This window comes from Hyperolius riggenbachi, chromosome 2 (assembly GCF_040937935.1).
Source record: "Hyperolius riggenbachi isolate aHypRig1 chromosome 2, aHypRig1.pri, whole genome shotgun sequence".
Classification (NCBI taxonomy): Eukaryota; Metazoa; Chordata; class Amphibia; order Anura; family Hyperoliidae; genus Hyperolius; species Hyperolius riggenbachi.
This window is the reverse complement of record NC_090647.1, coordinates 47066226-47086569: the sequence shown is the minus strand read 5'-3', so window position 1 is coordinate 47086569 and position 20344 is coordinate 47066226. Positions and strand designations below refer to the sequence as shown.

Below are 20344 nucleotides of genomic sequence, written 5' to 3'. Positions count from 1 at the left end.
AATGAAAACTTTTCATTGTGTGCTGTGCAAGAGTTTGCGTCCGCTTTAACAGCTTGGATTGTACATCGATCGTCTTTCACCATTAACTACTCAAACTCAAATTAAAACTGGATTATACTATTAAAGCTAATATTTCAGTGACTACTGTTAGTTATGCAGTACTACTGCGCAGTCATAGAATGCCGTGCCATGCATGCGCAACTAGGACTGGCTTTCGGGCTGAATTGTCGGAACTGGAGCCATGTAGGGAGATGGAGTGGGACGAGCGGCCTTTTATTATTATTTTTTATTTATATAGCGCCAACATATTCCGCAGCGCTTTACAAAGCACAATAAGACGACAAGGGGAACATAGATACAACTAACAAATATACAGCAGAGTTCCAAGCAGCACAAATATAGTTACAAAAACAGTAAACATTAGGAGGAGGACCCTGCCCTTGCGAGCTTACAATCTAATGGGTTGTGGGGGACACACTAGCTAAGGGGGTGGAGGATGGATGAGGCAGTGACCCTTTGCCTCTGATTACATTGTGACAGATAAGTAAATAAGGGCTATAGAATGTTATAAGCTTGTCTGAAAAGGTGTGTTTTAAGAGTGCGTTTGAAGATGTCCAGGTTTGGAGCATGATGTACAGGCTGTGGAAGAGAGTTCCAGATAAAGGATGATGCTCGTGTAAAGTCCTGGATGCGAGCATGAGAGGAAGTGATCAGCTTAGAGGCCAGGAGAATTTCTTGGGAGGAGTGGAGGTTGCTGGAGGGACAATATCTTGAGATTAGTGATGAGATGTATGGAGGGCACAACTCATGGAGGGCTTTGTATGTTAGAGTCAGGAGTTTGAACTCTGGGTAATGGGTAACCAGTGGAGAGAACGGCACAGTGGGGCTGCGTTGGAAGAGCGTGTGGAAAGGTGAATGAGGCGGGCCGCTGAATTTAGAAGGGACTTAAGGAAGGGCCCCAGGTAAATATGGTACCTGATACACTTCTCGTCTCAGGTTCCCTTTAAGTTTACTTGTCATGAGAATAAGGAGGCTGCTATTGCTGACCTCCCTCTGAATATGTTGGCCATCAAGCCACAAGAGAGGCAGGCAGAGGTCAATCAGCAGGGAACAGTGACTGCAATAAGTACGCTCCCCATGCTTCTTACAAGTAACAGCTACATAATGTTATAAAGGGTAGTGGGTTAAAGAAAATCTGAAGCCACCCTGGAAAAAAAGTCAGATACTCCCCTATGGAGAGGGATCCCATAGAGCCTCCTGGCCCTCTCTCCATGCCCTTGTCCCACCTGGAAAGTAAGACCTTTGGAAGGTTTTGGAGATACTCGCATCACCAAGTGCTTCTGGGCGGCTTTGTACTGCACATGCGCAAGCGAGCACTCAGGCATGCGCGGTATGGAAGCACTTGGGGGTGCCAGTACTTCTGAATCCTTCACAAGGACTCCTGAAGGCATATAGTTGGTTAAATAACTTTCAAGGAGGAACAACAGTGGAACGAGGACACTGCGGGAGGACCAGGAAGGCTCTAAGTCATCCAGAGACTTCCCTCTCCATAGGTATTATTATTATTATTATTATTGATTTATAAAGCGCCAACATATTCCGTGGCGTTGTACAAAGTAAGAAACAAACATGGGGTACATAATAATACAGACAATGGTGCACACCAATATACAAGATACATAATTAGTGACAAAATACAAAGAATGATACAAAATACAGAATACAAAATATAGAATTTGTAATGACAGTGATAAAAGTAACATGATGAATAAAATGTATAATGATTTCCAAGACACAAAAGGGGGAGAGAGCCCTGCCCTTGTGGGCTTACAATCTAAAGGGAATGGGGGGAAACAAGGGTAGTATACGATAAAATATATAGAGGCTGTGTGTTTTAGAATACCTAGTAGGGGTGCAATTTGGTCTTAGGACAAAGGGAAGTGGCCTAGGGTAGCGCATATGCTTGTCGGAACAAATGTGTTTGTAGAGAGCGTTTAAAAGTAACAAAGGTTGGCGAGTGACGGATGTGTTGTGGGAGGGGATTCCAGAGAAGGGGTGAAGCGCGTGCAAAATCTTGTAAGCGGGAATGTGAGGAGGTGATTCTAGAGGAGGACAGCAGAAGATCGTGTGCAGGTCTGAGATTGCGATTGGGTTTGTATCTGGAAATTAGTGAGGATATGTACCGGGGAGAGAGATTGTGGAGAGCTTTGTAGATTAGGGTTAGGAGTTTGAACTGGATCCTCTGGTTAATTGGCAGCCAGTGAAGAGCTTGACAGAGAGGGTCAGCTGAGGAAGATCGAGAAGAAAGATGAATGAGACGAGCAGCTGAGTTCAGTACCGACTGGAGCGAGGCCAGTCTGTTAGAAGGTAGTCCACAAAGTAGTATGTTGCAGTAGTCCAGACGAGAAATTATAAGAGCATGTATTAACATTTTGGTTGTGTCTTGAGTGAGAAAGGGACGGATGCGAGATATGTTTTTGAGTTGGAGATGGCAGGAGCTGGTTATGGAGTGAACATGAGGAATAAAAGAGAGAGAAGAGTCGAATATTACCCCCAAGCACCGTGCTTTGGGAACTGAAGTTATGGGAGTGTTATTAACATTTATAGTTACTTCAGGCAGAGAGGTGGCCAGAGACTGTGGAAAAATTATTAGTTCCGTTTTACTCATATAAAGTTTTAGGAAGCGAGAGGATATGAAGGAGGATATAGCAGATAGGTATCTGACTCTTTTCAGGTTGGCTTCAGTTTTACTTTAAATATCTTTATTGCCATGACTTTACTCTATACTGCACTGCTTTCTCTATTTGATTCCTGTGATCTGATCCTTGCAGTTACCTGGTTGGGGATGAGCTGTGGGTGGTGATGGAGTACTTGGCTGGCGGATCGCTCACTGACGTCGTCACGGAAACAGTGATGGATGAAGGCCAGATCGCTGCTGTGTGCAGAGAGGTAACCTTGCTGGAATATCTATCACAGCTAGGGATGAGGGAGAATGATTTTGGGCTGTGTACATAAGGGTTGACCAAGCTGAGCCGCCGCCTCCCTTCCCATCCGTTCCAAGCTGCATTCCATCTTCTCACACTTCTGCCCTCAGAGCTTCCGATTTAGATGGCGAAAGAGATGGAACATGACCTGGAATGCATCGGAAAGGAGGCGTGGCTTAGGTGAGTTAACCCTTGCGTACACAGTTCACACACCCCCCCCCCCCCCCCCCACACACACTGCAGGACGATTTCAGCAAACTGCCCATCAATCAGTAGTTTATTGATGGGATCACTGGCAGAAGGTGCTGGGAATGTCAACAAGTACACGACCACCTTCAGAGTTCCTTACCCCTCAGAGACGTCAGCGGTCACATCTCCTTACTGATACAATACATAAACCAAACCGATCCATTCTTTTTTAATTTCCAATCAGTCAGTTCAGTGGTTTGCTATTGAAATAAGATCTGTTCTTTCTGTCTATAGATCTTTTTGATAGATTTATTTTATTGTTGTATATTTGATTCGCTGTGACCGCTCCTCGCAGGTCTTCTTCCCAGCTATAGCCACTAGGAAGGAAGCCTGCTCCTCATCAGATCAGCTCATTTTAGTGAGATCGTTTGGGCGCCGCCATAGGTCGAAATGAGAGTTACAGCTATAGCAGTGCTCAGTGACTAATTCAGGCACTAGCGATTGCAGGAGCTCAAATTAGTAAATAAAAGGCAATTCGGCTGTAGCCTGTGCATGAATCATATGTCTCCCCCCCCCCCCCTTCCCCATGCGAAATGCCAGCCGTAGTTGGTAGTATCACTGTTATTTTACATCAGTATGAACTGATCTTCCTGTATCCTGATGTGACTCGGTCCGGTCTCACTGCTGCAGATTAGATCAGGCTGGGCTGTTCTGAGGTTAACAGACAATTGTGCTGTAATAAATCAGGTTTGTGGATGATGATAGAGATGGATGTGTCTGCGCCGGTCCCTGTCTCACCCTTCTCTCCTATCTCTCTAGTGCTTACAGGCTCTTGAATTCCTGCACTCCAACCAAGTCATCCACCGGGACATAAAGAGTGACAACATTCTGCTGGGCATGGATGGATCCGTCAAACTGAGTGCGTATTTGCAACGTGTCACCCCAGCGGGAGCCCTGCGTATCCTGTGCCAGTGCATGTACATGGATCTCTGCATGCCTCCAATATACATAAGGCAGCCAGCGCAGGGATTTAGGATTACACTTTTGCTAATGATTTATTATATGCAGAGCTGGTCCCATGTTACATGGCGCCATGGGCAAAAGTCTGCCTTGACTCCCTCCCCAGTCACTGGCAGATATCAATCTGTCCTATGACTAATAATATGTATAAAAGCATGTGAGCCTCTTATGGAGCACATGGGGTAGGGGGCAGTTACGAAGAAGGTGAAAGCAGAGTACACAGGGACTACGTCTGGAAGTGATGGAAAAGGAATGGGGACAGTAAGGGGAAGGGAACGAGAGGGAGAAGTTAGGATAGATGAGCATGCTGGGAGTGACGGGGAAGCCGGATGAATAAACTGGGGGTCGGGGAGAGTGGAGCACATCGGAAGAGGGAGAAAAATGGATAACCATGTGGGGTGGAGCATGCCAAGGAGGGGGACGGATAAGCGGGGGAGGGGTGGACCAAACCATGAGAGTCAGGGAGTGGGGGGCAGGGAGTGGGACATAGCACAAGGGATCAGGGCCAGGCCAGGGGGGCACACAACTCACTCAGCTATCAATCCTCTATTGTGTTTGAGGCAGAGAGAAGTAAGAATACTCTAATAGCAATCAGTGTGGAAGGGATGGAGGGGCGCACTTTGGTGTCTTAGCCTTGGATGCTGGAGGACCTTGTCCCGGGCGCTGCGAGGGATGAAGGTGGGTGGGGGGAGGGGTGTGGAGACAAACATTCCCAAGATAATGTATAAGTGAATATTGTGTAAAAAAAAAAAAAAAAAGTGATTTGATTCAATACAATATTTTCAGTACAGTTACTTTTTAAGGCATAATTTTTTTATTCATCTTTTCAGCGGACTTTGGTTTCTGCGCCCAGATAACTCCGGAGCAGAGTAAGCGCAGTACCATGGTGGGCACGCCGTACTGGATGGCCCCCGAGGTGGTCACACGCAAGGCATACGGCCCGAAGGTGGACATCTGGTCTCTGGGCATCATGGCCATAGAGATGATAGAGGGAGAGCCTCCTTACCTGAATGAGAACCCCCTCAGGGTACGTATTACTTCTACTGCCACACTGTTCACACTTGTCAGGCTGCAACAGATACCCCCTAAAACAGGTATGTCAAACCGGTCCTACGAGGGCCGAGATCCCCACACATTTTTGATACAGCTCAAATGAATTGATGGGTCTGAATCAGGATAGGTGCGGTCCATCAGGTAGAGCACATTCCTTTCTTTCTCAGTCCATCCTAAACACTGGCATGGATCCGGCCCTCCAGGCCTGGAGTTCGAATTGAAAACTGAGTACAATCCACAATCCATCCACCAGGGGCGTAGCAAGCAACTAAGAATCCCCATAGCAAAGTTTTGGTTGCGCGCCCCCCCCCCCCCCCCCCTCCCCACAACAATTATAAGGAACCTTTGTACTCCACCCAAACACACCAGTTTTAGGTAGCCAAAGATCCCCCATAATTACCTTCAGTATCGGTAGCCAGAGCTACCCCCAGTACACGTAGACAGAAGTGCTTCCCGCTAAAGTACCCCCAGTATAAGGTAGCCCCTCAGTACAGGGAGCCAGAAGTGCTCCCCACTAAAAGGTAACCAAAGGTACCCCTAGTATTAGGTAGCCCCCAGTATGGGTAATTCGAGAGACCTCCAGTAATAGCCCCCTAGTATAGCTAGCCAGAAAGACCCCCAGTATTAGGTAGTCCTTCAGTATAGGTAGCCAGAGGGGCCCCCGCATAGATAACATCTCTCCATTGCTCCGCTTGCATTATTCTGCACCTAAGGTGGCCCGCTTTGGACCCTATAGTCGCTGATGGCCATTGCCACTGGGCCCATAGGAGCCGCTATGGCTGCTACAGTGATCTTTTATACCACTGCCATCCGCTAACAGGATTGATCAATTCGGCACCCAATTGTAATGTCCACCAGGGAAATGTGTGGTGCTACTGCACAATAAGTTCAGATGATGTTATCCACTGCATATCCGTTCTACAATAGATCTTCTAGTGTACGGGCTAGGTCTGTCACTAATACCACTGCTCGCATGCGCGCACCCGCCGCGCGGCCATCACGCGCGCGTCCGACGCACACGCCCACCCCTTCTGGCCCCGTCCTCCTCCGGCTCTCCGCAGTGTCTTTGCGTCTGTCCCTGCACATGCGCAGTGCAAAAAAGCACTGACACAGGGACGGACGCAGGGACATTAGGGTTTTATTATAGAGGCTGGGACTGATTCCAATCACAGAACAGTCATTAATAGTCATTAACACCAATCAGGAATGCCCTAGTGTCTAATAACTTGTTGAATTTCATGTCTGTTTCATATCTCGGATAGGGTTTACTTACCTTCCTTACTTTCCGTCCATGTCACCTGTGTCATTTTGCCTGTGATTCCTTCAGAGGCCAGCCTTTTACCTAACATTTCCCTCCTACAAACAGGCGCTGTATCTGATCGCTACCAATGGAACCCCTGAGCTGCAGAACCCAGAGAAGCTGTCAGTAGCATTCCGGGACTTCCTGAACCGTTGCCTGGAGATGGACGTGGAGAAGAGGGGATCCGCCAAAGATCTGCTACAGGTATGCTGCAGTCATGTGACCGCGGACACATAACCAAGGCCAGATTTATTCTTGCCCCGGCCCTATGCCAACTTTCTTTTGACTTCCCTTCTACATGGAACAGCCCCCTCCCATTCCGTGTGCAGCCCACTCTTCCATGTGTAACATCCATGTGCAGCAGTCCTCTTTTATGTACAGCCGCTTCTTCAATGTGTTGTGCCCATTTGGAGCCTTTCTTTTTCATTTATAGCCTCTTTCTTCATATGAAGCCACACCTCTTCCGTGCTCAGCCACCCCCTTGGGTAACAGCTGCCCAAGGCCCAGACCTTTGTTGCATTGCAAGCAAATCAGCCCTGCTAATAACCTATCATGTTTGCTATTCATTTTGTTGCAGTACGTAAAGCCAAACTTGGGGATGTAATTACAAATCAATGGGTATCCTAGCAATATTTTGACGCCCCTCAGCATGATTCAGCAATAGCACCGTTCTCCATAGATATGGAGCCTAACTATAGAGTGGACTAACCACGTATAGAAATAAATAGGTAAATATTTTGTTTGAAGACTGCTGGTGCACTCTAAACCTTTGCTGGCAAATCTCATTTGGCTGCCTAGTGCAGCAAACGAGTGGGCAGCAGGGATCAGTTATATTTACCTGTTCCGGGCGATGACTTCACCCGCAGCTCTGAACTTCCGGCAGGTCTTCTGGATCTCGATCACGACATGGCATGTGATCGGGATCCAGGAGACCATGTCAGCGTTACAGCGCCATCAAGTGGTGGAAGATCGCTAAGACTCTTCCATCAACCCTCTTCCACCACCAGGGGCAGAGTAACGCTGACACAGTCTCCTGGATTCCAATCATGTCATATGTGATTGGAACCCAGAAGACATGTCGGAATTACATCACCTGCAGTAACGATCCACACAGGACTCAACCCTTCAAGGAGTGATTTCCAGCAGAATATTTATTTAAGCATAGCGGTCATACAGCATACAGGTAAGCACAACGTTTCGGGCAGAAGCCCTTTCTCAAGTGCTCTAACTAATCTGGTTACACCATGTGAAATATAAAACCAACTTTAACACACCACACCCAAATCATTGGGGGGCGGGCACATGCTTAAAGGTACACTAACCCTTTTCGGGTCAGAGAGCAGCAAAAAATATTCATAAGAAGCATCTGAGACTGAAGTCTTCGTTTAAGCCATAAGGTGACTGAGTGCCCAGCCTCTCCATCCACCACGCCTCACGTCTAAGCAAGGCAGTTCTACGATCCTGGCCTTCATGGAACTGCACTACCTCCAAAACCAACCATCTCAGCTGACTAACACTATGCCCTAAATCCCTGAAATGTCTTGCTAAAGGGGGGTCCCGATTTCTCTCCTCCTCCCCCCTTTTGTTTTTATTGGGGTTTTGAATGGTGCTTCTATGCTCATTTAATCGAGACCTTATATCTCTTTTAGTCTGACCTACATAGGCCAACCCACAGGGGCATTTTATACAGTAAACCACCCCCTTAGTGTCACAAGTGGCATAGTCTCTTAGTTGGATTGGGGTTCCCTGCCGTGGATGGCTGACTTCTGCCCCCCTAATAATGCCATTGCAATTTTGGCAATGCAAACAGGGAAAGGTGCCTACTTTCGGTGGCCCCAAAAACCGTTGTACAGGCCCACTCGTTCTCCCAATATCTGCACGGACCAAATGGTCCCTGATGGACTTACCCTTTCTGTATACAAATCTTGGGGGGGTCCTACATACAGGAGACAGCTGGGCATCCGCCTCAATCACCGGCCAAAACTTCAACATCGTGTCTCGTAGAACAGCAGATGCTTCTTATGAATATTTTTTGCTGCTCTCTGACCCGAAAAGGGTTAGTGTACCTTTAAGCATGTGCCCGCCCCCCAATGATTTGGGTGTGGTGTGTTAAAGTTGGTTTTATATTTCACATGGTGTAACCAGATTAGTTAGAGCACTTGAGAAAGGGCTTCTGCCCGAAACGTTGTGCTTACCTGTATGCTGTATGACCGCTATGCTTAAATAAATATTCTGCTGGAAATCACTCCTTGAAGGGTTGAGTCCTGTGTGGATCGTTACTGCAGATTGGACTTTGTTTGTGAGGAGTGATGGGCCTCTCACTGCACTGGACTCCCCGTGTGATATAGAGCATCCTCTGTGGCCGGCAGGTACGTCTTACGTTGTGTTGGAATTACATCACCGCCATGGTGGAGGAAGAAGAAACCGATCCATCTGTCTGGATAGGTAACTGTGAAAGCTCCTGGCTGCCCGCCCTGCACACCCTGCTAGCCTACAAGGCTGGGGCGGCACACTTTCTCAGCAGCAGGAAAAATTTGACCCTGCAGCCAAATAAAGTTTTACGTTATGTGGCTGCTAAAAGGTTAAGGGCTCGTTTCTACTATTGCGGTGCGGAATCGCCTGGATTCCACCGCTGATGAAATCGCATGCGGATGCGATTCCCCATGCGTTTTTGCTGCAAATTCGCATAGGTGAGGGTATATGCGATTTTAACCATGTCACTGCCTGTGTGAATTTACATTGGTACCTATGCGAATTCGCGGCAAAAAACGCATGGGGAAAACGCATGCGATTTCCCTATTAAATACATTGCATGCGATTCGCATGCATTCCACTCACAGGCGAATTCTGCGGCTCTTTTGTGCGTTTTTTCACCGCTGAAAAAAACGCACCTCAACAACGCTACAGTGGAAACAGGCCCATCCACTTGCATTACATGTGCGAACGCATGCGGATTCGCGATAGTGGAAACGAGCCCTAAAAGAGCAGCATAGCTGTGTTCTGGTAGGATAGAGAGAACTGTAGGTTGTTGTACTTGCACTGTGTACTCTGATCTGTGCAGGACTGAGCCGGTGTTCTATTCCTGTGCTGTCCATATTGCATGGAGCAGGTGGCCTCTCCTGTAGCTCTCCCCTATGAGGCTGGCAGCAGACACAGTACCAACAGAAGCTCTGAGCTCACTCTGTATAAATAGACTGTTCTTTACACTGTCAATGGTGCTGCGATCTCAGCATGCTGCAGCTAAAGCTTCATCCGGGCCAGACTTCCCACAATCCTCCTCTCCACAAAGCAGCCAAGTCCTGCCTAGCTGTACTGAGATACTGTATCAGTGTCACGCCATATACTGTACAGCAATCTGTGTGACCTGACCAATGGGTGAGCAGGAAACACAGCTGTGGACAAAGCATTGCAATGACTTACTTTCAGCAAGATTGAATAACTCCTAAAATAGATTAATTTACTCTTTAATGCCCCACATACAGTACATTTTTTAAATTGGAACTAAAGACCCAGGATTTTACTTCATCCCAATCAGTAACCGATATCTCCTTTCCCATGAGAAATATTTACCTTTCTCTAACAGATCATCAGGGATGTCTGTATGGCTGATATTGTGGTGGAAAAAAACAAAAAAAATGAGCCCTGTGGCCAGGGTTTAATCCAGTGCACTCCCTCCTTCCCCTGTATGGGCTGGTGCACACCAAAACCCGCTAGCAGATCCGCAAAACGCTAGCAGATTTTTAAACGCTTTTTTTTATTTTTATGAGGCGTTTTGCTAGCGTTTTGCGGATTGCTGCTGCGGTTTTCAGTATAGTAGATTTCATATATTGTTACAGTAAAGCTGTTACTGAACAGCTTCTGTAACAAAAACGCCTGCAAAACCGCTCTGAAGTGCCGTTTTTCAGAGCGGTTTGCGTTTTTCCTATACTTAACATTGAGGCAGAAACGCATCCGCAATCCAAAAAATGCCTCACCCAGGCATTTTTCGTTTCTGCAAAACGCCTGCCGCTCTGGTGTGCACCACCCCATTGAGATACATTGACCAAGCAGATCCGCAGCCGCAAGCGGATCTGAAAACGCCCAAAAAGCCGCTCGGTGTGCACCAGCCCTAAGTGTTTGTCAGCATGCACACAGCTTATGCTGGTGTATGTGCATGGTGCGCATGGACACAGAACGTTAGCTCCCTTGTGGGATTGGTAAGATTCACTGTCTGTCCCAGGAGAGGACGTCAGGATGTGTGCTCCTAATCCATTGATAGGTTTATGCTGGTGTATGCGCATGGTGCGCATGGTGCACATAGACACATAACGTTAGCTCCCTTGTGCGATTGGTAAGATGCACTATCTGTCCCAGGAGAGGACGTCAGGATGTGTGCTCCTAATCCATTGATAGGTTTGATGCAATGAATGTTTGCACTATGCATGTTACAGGGACACCTACGTTTACATGGGTACTTCTGTGCGCATACGAGAGGAATCGCTGCCGGGAGACTTGGGCGCAGGATACAGCCGGTATGGCCCATCCTGCTCCTGCACAAGTCCCGGCAACGTTAAATACTATTCCCCCTAAAGGCCGAATTACAGTGTTTTATAAGTAACTTTAGCTCAGTCTTCTGACTGCGCTGAAGTTACTCACTGTGCGCCGCTATTACGGCCTATGGTGGCGCCGGCTGCGCCCAAATCTCTGGCGCTGGAATGGAAGTGTTTGTTCTGTGCAGTGCAGGTGACTAAGCATAAGAATGCATTCCTTTGTGAACGAAGACCCCGGCTTTTAACATAGCTGTAGGGATAACAGTGGTGCCTGGAAAAGTGAATCTGTAAATGCATTTGTTTGAACATTTGCATGCGAGTGTGCGAAGGGTTCATGTTTTTTTTTTTTTATATTGTGGTGAAACCCCTCCCACAGTGTGATGTCAAAGCCATGGTCCTGACAGTTTGGTGTCCTGTGAACCTAGTTGGATTGTGGGAAATTACAGCTTTTTCCAACTGCCAAGCAAGCAATATCCCCCTCCCCATAGAACTCTCAGGCTACATACACACTTGAGATAAAAGTCTTTAGAAAAGTCAAGATCACAGACCAATTTTACCCCCTTCCATGTAGTATGAGAGCCATACCTTCACAGTCTATTCTATGGAGCTGAACTCCCCATCAGATAAACCTCTTTGCAAGATGCTGTACACATTCAACAGATCAGTATCTGCAAAAGATCTGTTCCTGCAAAAGATCTGTTCCTCCTGCAAAAGATCCGTTCCTGCAAAATGCATTCATATACAAAAGGATATTTGCGCTAAAGGAAAAATAAATTTGCAGGATGTGGTGCGGGATCCAAATACAAACTGTCAATTTTGTAATAAACAAATCACTCAAAAGACGGCCGCGCTCATGGATCAATCAAAAAGGCAGAAAAGTCACTCATCCACTGTTATAAGTATTCCATGTCAGTCCAAGTCCCAGGATGAAACATAGGATAAGACCCACGGTCAGGACCAATCTCCTTACTCAGACCCACACATCGCATATGCAAGAGGAGAAAGAATTACATAGCGTAAACAACAGTTAAATGCTGTTCCCGTCACCGCACCAGTGTGAAACCAACACCTTCCGCGATCACCTCCACACGTGGGTCCCCCCGTTTGACTCACACTCACCCTCACTGGCCTCCACTAGTCCGGAGGTAGGGATTCAAAACATGCGGGGGGCGATCAGGCACTGTGTAGGAAACCACTTGCGGCATCCAGTAACTCCAGAGTTAAGCAGACACTATGGACTAAAAAAAAGCTCCAATAGTGTAAAACCATTTAGTGGCTGGATAGTGTAATGGTTAAGGGCTCTGCCTCTGACACAGAAGACCTGGGTTCGAATCTCGGCTCTGCCTGTTCAGTAAGCCAGCACCTATTCAGTAGGAGACCTTGGGCAAGACTTCCTAACACTGCTACTGCCTATAGAGCGCGTCCTAGTGGCTGCAGCTCTGGTGCTTTGAGTCCGCCAGGAGAAATGCGCGATATAAATATTCTGTGTTTGTTTGTTACTAAAAATAAAAAGTATTAAAATTTACACTTACAAGAGTAGAGTATCAAAGCGCATTGTACAAGTAATGGTAATCATCCCAAGCGCTGCTCAGAAGCATGTCACTTCAGATCTTATTCCTTCCTGCGCGCTGGATCCTGTCGGCCGATCAAGTGATGCATAGCTCCGTCCTACGTGTTTCGTCAGCACGCTGACTCATCAGGGGCTGCCGTCCTCACGCATGTCGGCTCCTGATATACCCTAAAACAAATGTCTCCCACTCAAAACTCCACCCACTGGAGACCAGCTCCGTAACCCGCAGTCTAAACAGTGGAATCCTCATTGACATGCGCTCAAGTGTCACCATCCGGGAGGTAAACAAATCAATGGCAACATCAGCACAATATGTCAATCTTACAGACAAAATTTCAAAGATTTTTTATCTGATGGGGAGTTCAGCTCCTGTGTAGAGTATGGCTCTCATACTACATGGAAGGGGGGTAAAATTGGTCTGTGATCTTCCCTTTTCCAAAGACTTATGTGTATGTAGCCTCAGTAACGAACATTCCGTACAGATCACCTGGCAGAACTAAAGATGTCGCCACCAGTGATACATTTCAGAATGTAAATCGAAGATTTTACAACAAGCAAACACTAAATTATAAGTGAATACTGTAAAAAAAAATCAATTTTATTCATTACATTATTTTCACTACAGTTCATTTTTTATCCTCTCCTCTCTTTAGTCACAAAGCTGGTTTTAGAATACTTTTAAATAGCTTAATTTAGGTAGCATCTGGGTACACACCGTACAATTTTCTGGCAGATTTACCTGCCAGATCGATTATTTCCAACATGTCCGATCTGAATTTCAAATCGATTTTCCGATCATTTGTCATCGTTCTTTTTGATTGATTTTTCGCTCAGTTGTATGAAAAAAGAATCTGAATTTCGATTGAATTGGATATGCTGAAAATAAATCGATGCCAGAAAATTGTATGGTGTGTACCTAGCATTATAGACCAGAGTTCCCCAACCCTGTCCTCAGGGCTCGTTTCCACCATAGCGAATCCGCATGCGGCGCCGACATGCGGATTCGCTTGGTACATTGAAGTGGCCGGGGCTGTTTCCATATGTGCGGCGTGCGGGAGCGATTTGGCGGCGGGCCAAATCTGCACGACGGGACCTACAGAATTCACCTGCGTCGGGAATCCATGCGAATCGCCGCTAATGTATTTAATAGGAAAAATGCATGCGTTTTTTACATGCGTTTTTACCCGCGATTCGCGTGCGATTTCGCACCTTTTTCAAGGTTATTTTGCCCTGGCAGAGTCATGGTTAATTTCGCATGGCACCCTGCCATGCGAAATCGCACGCGAAATCGCGGGTAAAAACGCATGCGGAAATGCATCCGCATGCGTTTTTACAAGCGTCGGGATGCCGGCGAAATCGCGTCGCAACAGTGGAAACGGGCCCTCAAGGCCCATCAACAGTACATGTTGTGCAGGAAACCACAAACATGCACAGGTGAGGCAGTTAGTGCCTCAACAAAGCTGATTAATTACCTCTGTGGATTTGTACAAAACATGCAGTGTTAACCTCTTGCCGACCGCGTCACACCGATGGGCGTGGCCGCGGTGGCAGCCCCAGGACCGCCTAATGCCAATTGGCGTAAAGTCCTGGGGTTCTGTTTTGCAGGAGATTGCGCGCAGGCTGCGTGCGCATCTCCTGCTTGAGGGGGGGGGGGGGGGCGGAGCTCCGCCCCGCCTTCAGTCTCGGGAGACTGTTGGACGCCGTGATCGCCGTCTATTTACACTGTGCAGCGCTGCACTGGGAACAGCCGTGTGACACTGCTGTCCCCCTGGGGGACAAGAGAGCGATCGGCTCCGTAATTGGCTGGCTGTGGGGAGGGAGTGAGGGAGGGAGGGAAGGGGTTTGAAGAAACAGGTTTTGTTTTTATTTTTTTTAAACACTAACAATAATATTTATTACAAAAAAAGGTACTTATCCGTTAGCCGGGCGCATCTGGCAGGTGGCGACAAAACTCCACCAGAGTTACATCTTTCCCTACTATCCATGGCGGCCTGGAGGGGGAATAGTAATTAGCGCCACCTGCCGGATGCGCCCGGCTAACGGATAAGTACCCAAAAAAATAATCAGACCTCACCAACAGAGCTCTGTTGGTGGGGAGAAAAGGGGGGGATCACTTGTGTGCTGTGTTGTGCGGCCCAGCAGCTTGGCCTTAAAGCTGCAGTGGCCAATTTTAATAAAAATGGCCTGGTCACTAGGGGGGTTTAGCCCTGCAGTCCTCAAGAGGTTAAGGCGCGTACACGCCATACTGCAGCTAACGACGGGTCCATCAGACACGTCGTTAGCTGCAGTATGGCGTGTGTATGCGCCTTTAGTGGGCCTTAAGCACAGGGGCCCATATGCAATTCACCATTTCACCTGAGTTTTCTCCTAGTTGATATTTTCACAACTTGTAAATAAAATTCATTTTACACGACCAGCAAGTAAGAAAAGACTCAAAATAATTTGAACAGTACTTTTTCACCTACTTTGTGGTACTTTTTCCAGTGCAAAATGCTAAAAAGGTATTTTAATTTGAAGATGAAAAATTATTTCCTTGGAGAAAACTCAGGTGAAAAAGTGAATTGCATATGGGCCAGGGTTGGGGAACACTGTATATAGACAACAGACAGACAATACCCTTTGACATCTTTGCCCAGGCAGTTTCACATCTGCATCGTGTGTCTCGTTGAAACAGTGGTGATGATATTTCAGCTGAGTATAAAGAACTTCACTAGTTTAGGCTTGACATAATGTTGCCTGAAGGTGTTCAAGTCATTAAGGTGCCAGAAAATTTGGGCGCAGAGTAAAGCTGAAAAACAGCTCACCCTGCTCCTGCAAAAGTCCTGGTGGTGTTAAAGTGGACCTGAACTCTTGCACAGCACAGCAAAACAGAGAAATGCACCCTGTATGTATTTAGAGAGTTTAGCCTGTCTAATTCCCCCTCATCTATGACCAAGCACAAGTTGTAATTTGATCCCTCAGCTGCGTCAGCTGGCTGCCTTGGCATAGCAGCTCATTTGTAAACACAGGATGTTAACCCTATGTCTGCTTCCATGAAAGCAGGAAGTAGACACTGCAGATATTATTGCAGGATTTGTATCAGCTGTAATGTTCAGGTCTGTTTTAATTACTATTACCCCTCCAAGCTGCCATTGACTTGGGGGTATTGTTAACAGCCGAATTACGCTGTTTATCATAATTTGGGCTCCCATCTTTTGACAGCGCCCAAACTACTGACTGAGCCCCCCCTTCACATTATTGCGCCTGGTGCGCCCACATTTCCAGCGCTGTTTTTGCCCGTCACAGCCTGAAGTGAGTGAATTTTCCATGCATCTGGCCGGAATGTTGCTAATCTGTCATCTGTCTTTTGTTTCTACAGCACCCGTTCCTGAAGATCGCCAAACCTCTGTCTAGCCTGACTCCACTAATAGTAGCGGCCAAGCAAGCCACCAAGAACGGCTGATGGGCGGAGCCTCGTGGGTTACTACTTCCTGCTGGCCGGCCGCTCTGCGCTGGGACTGTGTTCAGCCGCCTCTTATCGGGTCTGCGGGCCGTTGGATGCCCGCCGGGGCCGGCTGCTCTGAAAAGCACAAGTGTTGAGGTCCCTCCTGGACTCGCACAGGACTGTGAACTTTTATATGTGACAAACGTTACGTCCATGGACGTCTCTTACTGTATTTTTTATGATTTGGAGCCTTGATGATTGCTGATGATACAATTAAATTAAAACACCTCGTTCTCCTGTACTCTGCACCAGAGCTTGCTGTTCTGCAGCACTATCCACTAAAGTGTCGTGTCAAAGCTGCAGCAAAAGGAGCGACAAGCTGGTCAAATCTAGCAGAGCAAACGTAGAGGATTGCAAAGCTATATAGTGGACATGCCATATAAGGCTAAATACTATTAGCTCCACCCCCACAGCAGTGGTGATTGCTGCATCTAAAGAGGCCCTGGTGAGGTCGGTGCCTCTAAAGCCTAGACTTATGGCCGGATTTCAGGCAAGGCCACGGCCTAGGGCACCAGGAAAGCTAGGGGCGTGCTGTGAGCAGCAGGGTGGCAGTAGCAGTTAGTCTGCCAAACAGTCGTCCTGCTACACAGAGTTTGCACATAGCAGCAGGCCGCTGGTAACAGCCTGATCTGGCACTTGGGGGAAGAAGGGGCAGCAAACGGGCACTTACAGCGATCTCTGAGAAGCCTGTCACTCACCAAATGTGCTGCTCGCCAAAGAGCTTACAATCTAATCTCTGCTATTATGTCACTAATCATGTCTCCTCAGAAGTGTGTGTGTGTGTGTGTGTGCGCGTGCGTGCCTGCCTTGGGTGGTAAAAAGTACAAATCCACTATGAAATGCGATCGCGATTCCGATCGCGATCGCGTTTCAATTTCCACCATGCGATTGCGATTGAGCTACTATATTCATTATAGTCCAGCTCAATCGCATACAAAACGCGGCAGGACGACGATTGCGCTTTGACCAAAATCGCATCGCAATCGGATCGCACTAATGGAAAATGCTGCTGCAGTTTCCATTAGTTTAATGTACCTTGCGATTTGCGATCAGAAGCAAATCGCAAATCGCAGGCTAGTGGAAAAAGGCCCTAAGTGATGTCTGAAACAAGCATGTGGCTAATCTTGTCAGAAACATCTGATCTGCATGCGTGTCCAGGGTCTATGGCTACAAGTATTAAGAGGAGCAGAAGCAGCAGGACAGCCAGGCAACTGGTATTATCTAAAACCATATCATTCCCACTTCAGGTTCCCTTTAAAGGATACCTGATATGACATGTGACATGATGAGATAGACATGGGTATGTACAGTGCCTAGCACACAAATAACTAGGCTGTGTTCATATTTTTCTTTCTCTGCCTGAAAAAGTTAAATATCAGGTATGTAAGTGGCTGACTCAGTCCTGACTCAGATAGGAAGTGACTACAGTGTGACCCTCACTGATAAGAAATTCCAACTATAAAACTTTTTTCTAGCAGAAAATGGCTTCTGAGAGCAGGAAAGAGATAAAAACGATCAATAGTTCATAGATTTTAGCTATGGCATATTTCAAAGAATGTGTCATTGAGCAAAAAAAAATAAAGCAGTAAATACTTATAGCAGATTTAAATATAAAAAAACTGGAATATCTTAAGTCATTTTTAGGAGAAGGATAGATACAATTGTTTATTTCATTAGTTTTCATCTGGGATGTCCTTTAAATCCTAGGGGAGATGTGAATGATCGCATAATGATTTGTAAAGGGTTTAATTAGTAGTGAACTGTTCCAGCTTCCCTGCTCTCTTTTGATTGGAACATTTCCAAGCTGCCTACAATTTGCATGCAAGCTAAAACTATTAGGCCTCTTTTCCACAGACTCTTTAACCTCCTTAGCGGTAACCCCGTGTGTGACACGGGGTAAGCCGCTGCTCAGGCCCTGCTGGGCCGATTTACTTAATTTTTTTTTTGCTGGACGCAGCTAGCACTTTGCTAGCTGCGCCAGCACCCCGATCGCCGCCGCCGCACGCCCGATCGCCGCTATCCGGTGCGGCGCGCGGCCCCCCCCAGACCCCGAGCGCTGCCTGGCCAATCAGTGCCAGGCAGCGCCGAGGGGTGGATCGGGTCTCCCAATGACGTCGCTGACGTCATTCCGCCCCGTCGCCATGGCGACGGGGGAAGCCCTCTTTGAACGGGATTTCCTGATCGCCTATCGCCGGAGGCGATCGGCGGGGCTGGGGGGATGCCGCTGAGCAGCGGCTATCATGTAGCGAGCCCTCGGCTCGCTACATGATTTAAAAAAAAAATAATTAAAAAAAAACTGCTGCGCTGCCCCCTGGCGGTATTTTTCATACCGCCAAGGGGGTTAACTGTGTGCTAAGCAAGCAGTTACCAGGCAGCAGGGAGCAGTTGTGAGAGTTTGAGAGGCATTTCAACTCTCCGTGGCCAATTTTACCACTTGCATGGAGTATGAGAGCTGACCTACGCAATCTGTTCATAGTGTTCAAAGCCTGTTGGCGCCTCTACTACTTAACCTCTTGAGAACCATGGTGTTTAACCCACCCTAGTGACCAGGTCATTTTTAGATAAATTGGCCACTGCAGCTTTAAGGCCAAGCTGCAGGGCCATATGACACAGCACACTTGTGATCCCCCCCCCCCCCTTTTCTCCCCACCAACAGAGCTCTCTGTTGGTGTGGTCTAATCGCTTCCCAGATGTTTGTTTATTTATATTTGTTTTTTTAAAAAAGTGTTTGTTTTATATTTCTCATACTCCCCCTCCCTCCCCCCGCCAGCCAATCCACGTGATCAGCTGTCATAGGCTTCAGCCTATGACAGCCAATCACCCCTGTGCCTAAGGAGGGGGCAGCCGTGTCACACGGCTGTCCCCAGTGCAGCGCTGCTGCATATCGCAGAGCTGTACAGGTGCTTAGACGGCAGTTTCACCGTCTAACAGTCTCCCAAGCGGCGATTGCCGCTCGGAGACTGAAGGCGGGGCTCAGCTCCGCCCACTAAGCAGGAGATGCACGCGCAGCCTGTGCACGATCTCCTGCAAACCAGAGCCCCAGGACTTTACGCCGATCGGTGTTAGCCAGTCCTGGGGCTGCGGCCACGTCCATCGGCGTGAAGCAGTCGGCTACCGGTTAAGGTGGTAAAGTTGGTCAGTGATTGGCCAATCAAAATTAGATGTGTGTATGCACCTTTAGGGTCTGAACCTCAGTAGTGAGGTTTTCTGAAGGTCCAGCTTTGCTGTTAGGGGAGGTGAAGGGTTAAGCAGACATCCTTCTTGGTGGCTGAGTCAGGCAGTGAGTACAGGATGATTCCCACGGGGAGATGTGCAGCCGGGTACGTCATGCCAGCGCTATCTCACTCAGTACTGGCACACAGCTCAGCCAGCGTCACAGGGGAATAACGACCAGCGGTCTCTTCCCACTCACACCGCTTAATGCAATCATAGCGAATATCTCAGAGCTGCTATGAAAGATACATCCTCAGGACAAGCCGTCCCAGAACAGACATTTCTCCATCTTCTCATAATGTATCTTTCTGGTAAATACAACCTTTGAATTAACAGCTAAAACTTAAAGTGGACCTGAACTGGAGCAAAGGACAGAAGAAAAACGAAGAGAAATGCACCCTGTATGTATTTAAAGAGTTTAGCCTAATTCCCCCTCATCTTTAAGTAATTACAAATGTAATTTGAACTCTGCTGTGTCAGCATAAAAATTTGGCAGACATAGCTAATTTGTAGACACAGGATGGTTAACCCTTTGCCTGCTTCAATGAAAGCATGAAGTAGACACACTGTAGATTTATTGCAGGAGTTCTGTTAGCTGTAACAAAGAATGGTTTTTCTTAAAGCAGCCTTTCTCAACCTTTTTACCTTGGAGGAACCCTCCAAATAACTTTTGGCTCGAGGAACCCCTGCATTTATGTTGCAAGAGGCATGGTTTTTAAAAGTAGGTGAGGATGTTCATTTCACTAAGGCCCCTTTTATACTTAAAGGGGCACTACACTACAGCAAAAACCTGTAAAATTTAAAGGAATACTGTAGGGGGGTCAGGGGAAAATTAGTTGAGCTTACCTGGGGCTTCTAACGGTCCCCCAAAGACATCCTGTGCCCGTGCAGCCACTCACCAATGTCCCGGTCCCACCTCTGGAATTTCAGACTTTAAAGTCTGAAAACCACTGCGCCTGCATTGCCGTGTCCTCGCTCCCGCTGATGTCACCAGAAGCATAC

General features: G+C 47.4%; 1 protein-coding gene across 4 annotated transcripts in view; it reads left to right on the top strand.

Moving 5' to 3' along the window:
- PAK1 (p21 (RAC1) activated kinase 1) overlaps positions 1-16370 on the top strand; it is a 120228-nt gene extending 103858 nt beyond the window's left edge. For all 4 annotated transcript variants that reach the window (XM_068266731.1, XM_068266732.1, XM_068266733.1 and 1 more), the window contains 5 exons: positions 2832-2949; positions 3993-4092; positions 5024-5220; positions 6613-6750; positions 16004-16370. In XM_068266731.1, coding sequence (XP_068122832.1) covers positions 2832-2949; positions 3993-4092; positions 5024-5220; positions 6613-6750; positions 16004-16087 — 637 coding nt within the window. In that variant the 3' untranslated portion in view covers positions 16088-16370. The remainder of the gene's footprint in view (positions 1-2831; positions 2950-3992; positions 4093-5023; positions 5221-6612; positions 6751-16003) is intronic.
- The last annotated feature ends 3974 nt before the right edge of the window (positions 16371-20344 follow it).